General features: G+C 34.7%; 1 protein-coding gene across 1 annotated transcript in view; it reads left to right on the top strand.

Moving 5' to 3' along the window:
* The window catches only part of ttv (exostosin glycosyltransferase 1 ttv), a 491,560-nt gene that overhangs the window by 462,968 nt on the left and 16,539 nt on the right, over positions 1-12,053 (top strand). Inside the window, exons 6-7 of the mRNA XM_035355768.2 lie at positions 2,769-2,858; positions 2,971-3,131. Of these exons, the coding sequence (XP_035211659.1) occupies positions 2,769-2,858; positions 2,971-3,131 (251 nt within the window). The remainder of the gene's footprint in view (positions 1-2,768; positions 2,859-2,970; positions 3,132-12,053) is intronic.

Genomic DNA, 12,053 nt, shown 5'->3' with positions numbered 1-12,053 from the left:
TATTTAAATTGCTTGTTATTCACATGGTCTGGCAGACTGTTAGTTTTCAGAAATATTGCGACTCGGTGTAAAATTTTTAATTTATTTATTTTTCAAATTAAAAATATGTATTGCTGACATTTAACAGATATAGTTTGCCAATAATTTTTCTTATCATTTTATTTCTAATAATGTTTAATGCTTGTGATTTATAATCCGCCTAATTCGTATTATATATGACGCATATAAAATTGGTACATTTTTACCAGTATTTGCAGCATTGCTTTTAATGCTGCAAATACTGGTAAAATACTGGTTTTAAGAACATTCTTAACGTTACCTATCGCGTTTGTTTTCTACGGTTACTGTAATCTACTACTATTTTCCACTGCTATAGAATACTGCCAGCGAAAGGAAGATAATTTTATGTTAAAATATGATTTATTAACCATTAAAATTATGATTTATTCATTACAAGCCTCTGATGAAAAATGCTATTGGTTTAAAATTATAAATAAAAATATGGGGCAGTAGATTCCTCGATCAGTAGACAGTTGAGTAGGTAAATGGTAAAGGAGTTTGGAAATGTATTGATCTTATAGACTTGCTGTGGTAAACAGTAATTATTATGACTGTGATATTACAACTAATAAAGTGTTCAAACATGTAAGTAGAAGGTATTTAAGTAAAATATGATTTTAGTTCCAAAAAGCGCCGCAGTCCCTTCAAAAAATTTCTCAGTGTAATCTTGTGCAAAATGTTCAAATTGGCCGTACTTTAATTGCATTCGCCTTTCGCTCTTTATCGATCTCTGAATCTACTGAGGTCCTCTGTAGATTCCTTATATAACCTCAATACTTAAACTTTCGGTAATGAAATCAGTGTCTGAAAATTTGTAGATATCGAGCTTCTTCAAAATTTACTCAAGTCAGGGAGCCATTGGTGATATTGTTGGGCACTAAAAGAAAGCTCCTAGTTTCCTTATTTTTTATTCTTACTACCTACGCAGTACTAACAAAGAACTTTTGCATTCGGATGTTATAGTAGGCGTAGGTGGCGCCATATTATGTTAGAGGGTATTGAGGAGGGGAAGAGTATATTCTTTTGAATTCTTTTGAACCGAAATAACCTCCACTTGCGGGTTCAATGAGAATGCGTATGTTCGGAAAATATGTAGGTGTCTGGGGAAGAAAGATCTTCGACTTTGCCTCCCCACACACATTGTTTTTGTCCAATGGGAAATCCTGTCAATTTTTCGTTCTTTGTCTGAGGTATTATTTTCAAAATCTCTTTATATTTGAACTTCATATGAGATTGGCAGATAATTATATTTTCTTGAATCGTTTCTTGTCATCTATTGTCATCTTTTTCCTATTGTTCGTGATAATTGTTAATTAAACATTTATTACGAAGTCGGAAGAAATGCTATGCGTGAGTTTCAACAGTAAATCATTATTAGACGTTTAACGTTTCAGTAATAAATCCCTATTAGATGTTTAGCGTTTCAATAATAAATCACTATTAAATGTTCAACGTTTTGTTAAGTGTTAACTATTTCTTCAGTAATCCGTATTACGTTATAAGATTAATATACTTTAACTAACTAATCTAATCCCTTAAGCCTGCAAGGCAAATTTTCGTCTCGGCTTATTCTATAAATATGGAAAGCTAAAATAAACGCAACAATGATATAAAATCAAACAACTAAAATTTATTGTGTACATCTGTTTTTGAAGTACAGAGCAGACAAAACTAGCTGCCGAGCGATAAAATAGTTGAACACAGGTAGCTCGCCCGAGTTGAAAGCCCAGTCTGCATGTGATTCACTCGCCCGAATGAATAGGTTGTCTGCATGTGAGTTGCATGGTGTGTGTAACGCGAATAGAAGCCAGCCCTTTAAAATGTCTTCGTAGAAGATGTCCTCTACGAAGTTAGATGTTAAAATGTCTTCTACGAAGACATTCTTTCACTTAGGCAGAAGTGGCACTTAGGCTCTGTTGGGCTTCTCTTTGGACGTGTTAATTAAACCTTACATCATACACAGTGGAATCTCGATCTATCGATTTTTATTGCGATGAATAAAATTAAGTGCGACGTGAGAAAACTCATTAAGCCTAGAAATTATTAGATATTGTAAATACATAAATGGGATTTATAGCATTCAGCGTAAATACACTACATTAAAGTACCATATTTTAACGAGGGTAAAGAGTTGTGCATAGTCTTCTATTTCTTGGCTGAATTCTGTCTCAACTGAACACTTCGAATATTAAAATGATTTTACGATCCGGCTTTACGCATAGAAAAATATTTTAAATCTCGACCAAAGTCGACATCACCGCCTTCCCCCTCTTCTTCTTTTTCTATACTCCTTGTAAACCTAAATTAGAAAATTAATCCTGAAATCCCGAAAACTAATGAGAATAAATATAGAAATCAGCTTATTGCAATTTGCAACCGAATAACATTCGGAAACGACGTTAATAGCGAAGATGCGGAGCTGAAGGGCAATGTGAAAAGCCTCTGCATTACTATGTTGCTAGAGTTATAACCCACGTAATAAATAATAGTACTTCCCTTCTTACCTTAAACAATTCATGCAAGAAAACAGTAGTTTGGCAGACAGTTTAGCAATAAAATAGTATTACTTAATTAAAAATTCATTCGGGACCAGAAATGGTGACTGACAAATGCAGAGAGACAATCATTAAGTGAACAATGAACTGAAGCTGTACTATTCGTAGATGTGTATTGCAGTCAATTAAAATGAATGTAATTTTCTTTTTCAGACAATCAGCTCCAGGTTCTTTCCACATCCTCTCATTCAAACAGATGCCGTTCTCAGCTTGGATGAGGATGTCCTACTCACAACAGAAGAGGTACAAACGTTGTTTTCAGCTCTGGTTTTTTTGTTTGTTTGTTTTTGTTCATTAAATGCAATATTTTTTTCCCTTCTGAAACTCAAGTATCACTTTTTCCCCTCCTTTTAAGGTGGACTTCGCATTCAAGGTGTGGCAATCGTTTCCTGAGCGTATCGTCGGCTACCCTGCACGTTCCCATTTTTGGGACGACAGTCGAGGCTGCTGGGGCTATACCTCTAAGTGGACCAATGACTATTCTATTGTCCTCACTGGGGCGGCCTTCTACCATAGGTAAACTAAATATTTTATTGTTGATTACTACAGGACAAATAATATTGCCATTTTAGTGTGAGTTTTGAGTTTTACATCAAAACAGGTATCTGAAATTTGTCATTAAATATGGCATTTCTATTAAGGATAAGTAGAGATTAACGACAAAATTTTGCAAAAATGGAAGTATTAGTGTATAATCGTTGATAGTTTCTTTCTTTCATTCAAATGTTTTGTTTGCATGGAGTTCCTCTTTTTCTTCTTGATTTGCAACATTGTGAAGTCCTGTGTTTCGACGGGTGACCGACCTCAGCAGATCAATTTGTAAGCAGGTGTTGTGCCAACCAATCTTCTTGCATCAAATAAAAAGAATACCTGCTATACATTGGACTTTCATAATTTGACCTGAATCAGTTTATCCGACTTATATGTTTGGGCCAGTTACGCTTTTCACAATATAAATAATACGATAGAATTTTTGATTAACTAATATTATGTGGACCGATGTTAAGTTGAATAAAACTGAGAACTGTAGCTATTTCGAATTACAAATTATAGATATGAAAATGTTTGCCAATTTATATGTTATAACATTATTTTTAAGCTTCTTGTTCCTATATTAGTGAATTCAATGTTAAATAATTAAAAAAATAAAACATGAATCTACAGTTTGTTCTGGTGCATTATTTATTTTATTGTTAATATTCTTAATCAATGTTTTGAAATTTTTCTAATGGCTATGTAGGGTAGAAATATAGCTGCAGAATCAAATAATACAGTTGTGCAGAGCAGATATATAGTTGCAGAGTATCTTATTTTAATCATCATGTTTTTTTTAATGTGTATTATACTGTTATCTGGTAGATGACTGTTGTGCGTGCACAACCTCTGTGAAATTTAACAAAAATTGCAGTGCATCTACTAATAGTGCTGTCAGACATTAGAAAGGAAGTTTGTGCAACAGCTTTATCCATAAAAATTTGTATTGTTATATTTCATATTTAATACAAATGGTTGCCTGATGCAAATGAGAATTGAGTAATGATGCCTTTCTTCAACGGTACAGTTTCATTCTAAGAATTGTTTTTTATACTGAATAATTATAGATTTTACAAATCTGAGCTGAATAATTATGTAATCTTTCAAAATCAAACTAAATAATAATGAACTTCTGTAGCTGCGAGCTTATGTCTACGTGTATTTTTCAAACACTCAACTAATACTTACTCTTCCAATATATCAACTGGATAGTTTATTCGTTATTATAACACTGCCACTTCTTATCCTTTGTTTCAGAGGTAGCCATAGCGTGGTTTGCAAACCGCTTGCGGCTTCCACAGGCGAGTGGTGCGATTCTTATGCGAATAAAATATGTGTATGAAAAATCGTAAACTGAAACTCAATGTGGGAAAGATAGTAATTCATTTATTTCATTTCTGTTTACGTATAAATTTAAACTGATCATTGTCCAAGTAATGATTATTTTATTTCATTTCCGGACAAGAGTACTTCTCACCGCATCAAGCTGTAATTAAAGAAAACGAAGACACCTCAAACCTCGCGTTGTCATCGACGCATCTCCGCCTGCTGAACTGTCATTGAATAATTGTTTGGAATCGGACATTTCTTCGTGTTTGAAACCTGTTCAATTATTATTAAAATGATGCAAATACTTGTAACTTTTGGAGAATCTTGCTGCGGCTGCCGAACTTTCTTGAATTCCAATATGCGGCCGTTAGTGATATGATGTGTAGTCATCTTTGTTTTATAAGCTATCCATACTTAATTACTGTTCTTGTGGTTAAGAACTCCAACAATATTGAGATTCACCAACGGCTGAGTGGTAAAAGTCGCTAAACACTGGTAGTTCGGTTGGTGGTTTGAATCACAGCCAACTGGCTGGCTGTATGGGCGTTTTCGTGGTTTTCCCGTGTGTAACATGTACACGAGCCAGTTTTTCTTAGAAACACCTTCAGAAAAGCCTCCTTTCTCTGAAACATAAAGCCCTTTGTCATAATCTTCAGTGAATGCAAACAATGCTGCTGTGCGAAATGTATTGAACTTTTATTAAATGAAATAAATGAATACTGCAGTTCTAGTGCCTGGGGGGAGACTGTCGAACCGGCGGTGTGTGATGTTGGAACAGCAGTCGCATTATTAACCATTATCATCTTAAGGAAGTCCGATTGCGATTGATTCGTGGGAAATTGTTTCCCAAACGTGATGGTCAGTGCAGTCTGGTGTATCGGCTTTTGTTTCAGATGTGTGGCTTGACAGGCAGTAATTACTCTTTATGACAACATAAAATGACAACATGTTCTGTCTGGTTCACCACCGAAGCCAGAGGCCATATTGGCGGTGTACATACGTACCGTTAATATGGGAAGTCTGCCTATCTCCGGCTTTTATCTGATGTTTTGTTGTTGTTACTGATCCTAACTGGTTAGGTATTAGGCTAGACCAGATCCATGAGTCCAAGAGCCGTCAATGTTTCCAATACGAAGGTAGGTATTTTCAACAGGTCCTCTTTTGCAAGTCCCAAACAGGTGAGAAGATACCCAGGAGTGAAATGATCAGTATTACATTTTCTACAGATAGGGTAGATTTTATTAATCCGGTCTGAAATCTCTCATACGACTGGTGCAAGTGGGAAAAGATGAAAATGACGTTATAACGAGTGCTTCCTATAACGAAAATACATTTACTATATCTGAGCAATGGGCCTTTTTTTATATATGGCATTGCATATATTGAATGGGCAGTATAATGATTGGTTGTTGTAGCGAATATCTACGGATACCGAAATGCTGTACTTCAGTACAGTTAAAAATATGTTTCCAAAAAAAATTAAATTACTGAATTTCTTCGATTTTAAATTGCACTTTTCCTCGTAGAAATGACTTTAAAAACAGAGTGAGCTCTCCAAAATCAGTCTTGTCTTTGAGCAACGGTATTCTCCAAATTACTAATTATCTATAATTAAACTAATTAACCTTTACAAATTAATGATTTTAATAGATTACTACTGATGTTAAATCGGTAACTAAAAAGTTACCGATTTAACATCAGTATTTGTTCGATGTATTTGAGTACTTTATTACATTTATTTTACTAGCTTAGAATCAAAATCTTTTAATATATTAATAATACTTGAATTAAAATGTATGCTTAGTGACCAGTCGCGTTTTAAAATCAGAGACATATGGTATAAGAAATAACGGATTACGTCTGCGGATTCTCTTTGGATTTTGCGGAATATGGTTTTAGGTAATCTGAGCTTCTTGCCAATTGAGCCAACAAGTATCCTGAAGAAATTACTAAGTCCTAAATAGTAAACATTCTTAAGGCATAACACGTTCTCATGTTTGCAAAGTAATGATATGCTGCTGATTAAATAAACAAGTGCACGAACAGAAAGTCGGTTCTAAGTGGAAAAGAAGAAGGAAAACCTTCATAGTTAATGGTAATAATAAACTACCTTACGAAGATCCATTAAAAAAGCTGTTACAATTAATACGTTTCTCCCAACCCACATAAAAATTTCCTTCGTATTTATACCTATACACTTTCATTAGCTTTAATGAATCAGCAAAAAAATTTCTGTGAACCCCAAATGTAAAGAAATGGTCAATAAAATATAAATAAAAGGTTCCGAAAACGTACATTTTTGACGTCGTTTTTCCGTAATGTTTTAGCGTACCATTCATTACCTAATTGAAATGAGTTCAGGATTCGTTTTTGCCAAATGGAGCATTTCCATTCTGTATATATAGACCTCACGATCTCTGAAATCGTAGTCCCAACGGGAAATTAGTTAATACGGCAGCAAAAAGTACCTGTAATTGATACTACTACTGATTTCGGAGTGAATGGTGGTGGAATGAGGTCGCGAAAGGGCGGAGTGGTAATATCCATAATTTTTATGATTGAGTTCCAATGTCGATCGGCTCGGTTAAATATAGAATGAATGCAGTTGCTGTTCGGGTTTATAGGAATTTTCGAAGACTGCGTTATGTTGGAATATTTTTTTGTTCCTTAATGTGTTAGGGAGAAAGTAGATTTATGTTTTGTTTTAAATTATTGATCAGGGAACGTAATTTTAGTTTCTGATTTCGCTCATATTGGGCATAATTGCCGATATTCTTCATTTTTATCTAATTTTTTAGCTGGTTTCGTTTCTTTAGGGTTATATTTTGTATCGGATATTATCAAAGAGGGAAAGGAATTTATAATGTTTGTGTTACTAAATATATTTCAGAAATGTCCGTGTTTTTTTTTTTTTTTTTTTTTTTTTTTTTTCATTGATACTATGGGATAATAGATTGTAGAATTTTATTCATTGGAAATAATGTATGCGTTGAGAAATGAATGTAAAAAATTTTAAAGGAAAGCATTAAAGAATAACTTTTGGAATTAAGAATATGTAAGGTATAAATACCTCTATGATGTATCATATCAGGTATTTTATTACCTGATATGATGCATCATAAAAGTATTTATACCTTACATAGTAGTAGTATCAATTACATCTTACGTATAATAATATATGTAAGATTATAATTGATTACTTTGTTTCAGTAGCATAATTATTCACTTAAGATCTGCCCGTTATATTGATTGTACTTCCCATATTGCCTGTTTTTATAACTGATAATATATAAATTGCACATTTGCTGCAATTTTACTCCGAATTATTCTGTTAGGGTGAAGAAAGGAGGGAAGAAAAACAAAATACTCAAACTCACACTGAACTAAACAACAACAACTGAGAAACTGCTTCCAACTACCGAAGTATGGCGCGATTCCGGCTGTCCTGATAAGGTTGCCACTGCAGGCGCTTAAAGTAGAATAATATAAAATTTGGGTCCGAATAGAGTAGCAGGTACACGAAGACGTGTGACTAGTTGTCACGTGATCTGCAACATGCATCTTATTGGCTAGCTGAAATAGTAAAAGAAGAATTTTACAAATAATGCATGCATGCATACAAATTACAAAGTCGGTACAAGTAATAATAGAATAAATAGGTTCTATGCATTTTGCTAGATGCTGTAAAAGTTATGGATCAAACACGCTGGTGTTGGGACAGATCCTTACGGAGTTGACCATATGTCCATGAAACAAAAACAAGATGGAGAAACTTTCAAGAGATCCTAACATTAAATAGAAGAAACGTAATGTAAAACTTAAATAATTCTTCAGAAACTACCTGTACGAAGGGTAGCTCGATACAGGTAGTTGTCCACTACCTGTACGAAAGTTTAACAACTTAATTTAATATTTTAAACTGAAATGTATTTTGGGCTCCAAAGATGTAAATGAGTTATTGAAACGTTATAGTGCTGACTTACCGCTTTTGCGTTGTTATCACATAATTTATCACCTTGAAGCATTAGAATTTTCTCTGAAAGGTCATTCCTGAATTCGCGTTTTTGCTTATTTGTCATTTTCGCTTTATGGCAGCAAACGACGGAAAATGCAAGACGGGAATTTATATACAATGCATTATATTGCTGAAACATCAAACATTACAAAACAGAAACTAAACAGCCTAAGAGACATTTAAAAGACGCCAAGGTCTCACCTAGAGATATTTTCTTTTCTTTCTGATCTTTATATTGCATCTGCAAAGAAATGATCTAACTTTGACAAAAACTTGTTTAAATGTTATGCTTGGATAACATTTAAGCATATTTCTAGAAAGAAAAACAAAACTGGGATTTTAAAAGATGGAATGAAGAAGACGGGGCGTTGAGATGAGAGGTAGAACCACTTAATCTTTCTTTAAAATGTCCCTTGAGGTCTCTTATGTTCATGCAATGTTTTCTTGATAGGTTAATATCAAGTTATACCTTGTTGCGTGACGTTGAGAAACTAAAACGCAAAGAGTTCCAAATTTATTGCAGAAATGCTAAATGCAGTATGCAACGAAATCTGTTACAGTGTTCCCAAACTGATTTTGTGTATCATGTCACACAAAAAGTACATATTTTTAGCCCAAAGGTTCAATTTGCCCAGAAGCGCGTTTCGTTTTGGCATTTTGTAGCGTTTCACTTTTCAAAGTGTTGCCATCAAATATTAGAGCCCAGCATTATATTTATTTTAAGAAATTAAATAATGAAGAATCTGCATAAATATTTGTATGTTTCTCGCACTGTGAAAAAACAACGGTACCAAAAGATATCAAATTTTGAATAACGTTGTCCTTCACTCGAATATGGGCGACTGGAAGCCCAAATTTGGAATTGGTTTTATAACCTATTTTATATTTTGTAAAACTTTAACGAATTTTTGATTAAAAGACTCAACGATTTCAAAGCGAGCAATGGTGACACTAAACGGAGAAAAAAATTATCACCAGCGCGCGAGACTGCGTATCAGAAATTCTAAAGATATGCTCTTTTTAATTATTTTGTGATACTGCTGTTGAACTAAATTTTATGGTTTAAATACGAAGAACATGAAATGTAATAAATAAAAGTGACACACAAAGCGTTGAAAAAATAAAACCGTAGGGACGTAAAATAAAATCTGAGAGCTTTCAAGTTTTTTTTTTGGGGGGGGGGGTTGAAAGATAGATCTGTACATTTAATCAATTAAACTGCCCCTGACGTGAACTCCCGACAAAATTAATTTAACTGCTTGCTTAAAATTATAAATTAAAAAAATATAGAAAAATATAGAAAGTCTTTTCGTAATTATGTGATTCTTTTCTCTGGTAATTAAGCTCAAAGTATCAAAGCCGCAGAACATTTGTGTTAGAGCAACAAACTTCCGCAGTGCATATCAAAGCCATGTACTTCTTGGGTAAAAGCATCAACAAAAGTAAATCTTGTTAGTAATGGCAGCATGCTGATAGAAACGGACGATAAATTTCGCTAATTAGAGCTTCGGCGAATTAGGCTCGCGGGTCCTAATTATCGAAATTAATGCTACATTCTTTCGTTCTCTACTGATGAAGCAATATAGAATTGGACTTCTCTCAAGATCTGTCGCGGTGACATTATGGTGCTATTATGAGGGAAATAACTGCTTGATATAACCTTCTTTATTGAAGCCATTTCGTTTAATTCTCCTTCTCGTAGATATATAACGTCTCCTTCTGATGCATGAAAGAGGTGTTGTTTGTTTCATTTTACGAAGAAATTCCACTTTAGCATACTTCTCGTGTTTAGCTGCTATTTAAAGGATCAGTCTGAAAGTTTTAATGAATGGAACATAATTATGTCTTGTTCATTATGTCTTTTTGAGTATGTACCATGTCTAATTTTTCTATTTTTTAATGATGACTGTTGTAATAATTTTGAATAGCTATGTGGAAAGAACGAAACATAATATTTAGAAAACATTTCTCTGTGATGTATTGTCCTTTTCCCATATGTTTGATCAGTATGAAGGACATATATATATATTGTTACGAAATGTACAGGCGCGGTAAGATGGCTTCCCCGCAAAGCAGTTTTAGAGTTGCCATGAAATGGCAAGGGAAGGCAGGGTTGCCACATTTGGCAATAAATCGTCCATTTCGGGACAAAATTGGCGATATACCATGGGCGGATATAGAACCTTCTGGAACAAATTCTTACCGCTTTAGCCCAGAATGTTCTCGAACACAAGCCGAAAGCTATATAAACCCTGCTGGTCCGCGGTCAATTAGTATGTGTCTCGTCGAGAGAACGAGTTAGAGAGTGCCTCGTCTAGAGTGGGAGAAAGTTAGTCTCGAGTTAGTCAGTCCGTGCGGGGTCGATCGAGTTGACAGCCGGCCAGTGAGTACCGAGTGGGTCGTCGTGTGCACCAAAAGAGTCTCTTCGTATATCGCGGTTAGTGCATCGTCGAGAGAGCGTGTTAAGCTCCGGGGACGACTGAACCGAAGAGTCGAGAGCTGTGCTCTGTGTGTCGTCGAATGCATCGCGTGTTGTAGCGTGGAGAGTCTCGAGAGTACGTGGAGTTTCGAGAACGACCGAGCAGAGTCGGGAGCTGTACTCTGATGCTTTGCAGCGAAGCCGTGATAGCCTGGAGGCTGTGTCGCTGATCGTATCAGCGTGTTTATAGTAGTTCATCGACGACTGTAAACGTGGAGCTGTCCTGACTATACTGGCCAATAAAGTGTGTTTCGATACTTCATCAAGTAGTGTCGTTGTTATTCACTCCAAATCCACACGAAGCCCGTACGAACGTGAAGGAAGAAAATAAAGTAACAACTGGTGTCAGAAAAAAAATAACGCAACAATATCATCATTTTAAAGTCTTTAGCCCAAAATGGGATTTTGCGTTGTTCACTATAAACGGCGTATGACTTTTCAAATTGCTGCCACCAAATATCATGGTTCTATGTTATTTAAAAAAAAAATTAAATAATGAAGAATCTGTATGTATGACGTATGTTTCTGGCATTGTGGAAAAAAGATGGTACAATTTTGGTAACAATAGGATAACTAGGAACATCTTTCTGAAGTTAAACAAATATTAACTCATGCCAGCATTCCCGAAAACACTGTGACAGAATTATTATTACTTGCTGATTCTGTACACCTTTTGAAATCAGTAACAAACAATTGATTAATAAATTAGATACCCCAAAATCATATTGTTATCCTGACTTAAGTAATCCACCAAGATGTGTAATGCCTATATTTTTTCATTTAAGGAATACGTATCATGAGGAGGAGATCTCAGTTATGAAAATGAGTCATGATCTTCCATTCAAATGTTTATATCGATCGTGTATTCAACGTGTCTAGATCTCAAAGTTCATCCTGGCGACTTCTCACAGGCGTGAAGAGTAACACAACAGGGAAAGGGTGTAAAAAGCCCCTTTTATTTATCATAGTTCTTTAACAGAAAGATAGGACTTCATTCTTACAAAAGTGTCGACTACTTGTGTTGAGAACTTGAAGATAAATCTAACAATAAATTCAAAAGGTCAAAAGCAGTGCTAGTCAC

This window comes from Stegodyphus dumicola, chromosome 7 (genome assembly GCF_044657685.1).
Source record: "Stegodyphus dumicola isolate Sdum_Otavi_A_Nest chromosome 7, ASM4465768v1".
Lineage (NCBI taxonomy): Eukaryota > Metazoa > Arthropoda > Arachnida > Araneae > Eresidae > Stegodyphus > Stegodyphus dumicola.
The sequence above is the reverse complement of the archived record's forward strand: the minus strand, read 5'-3'. Positions and strand labels throughout refer to the sequence as shown.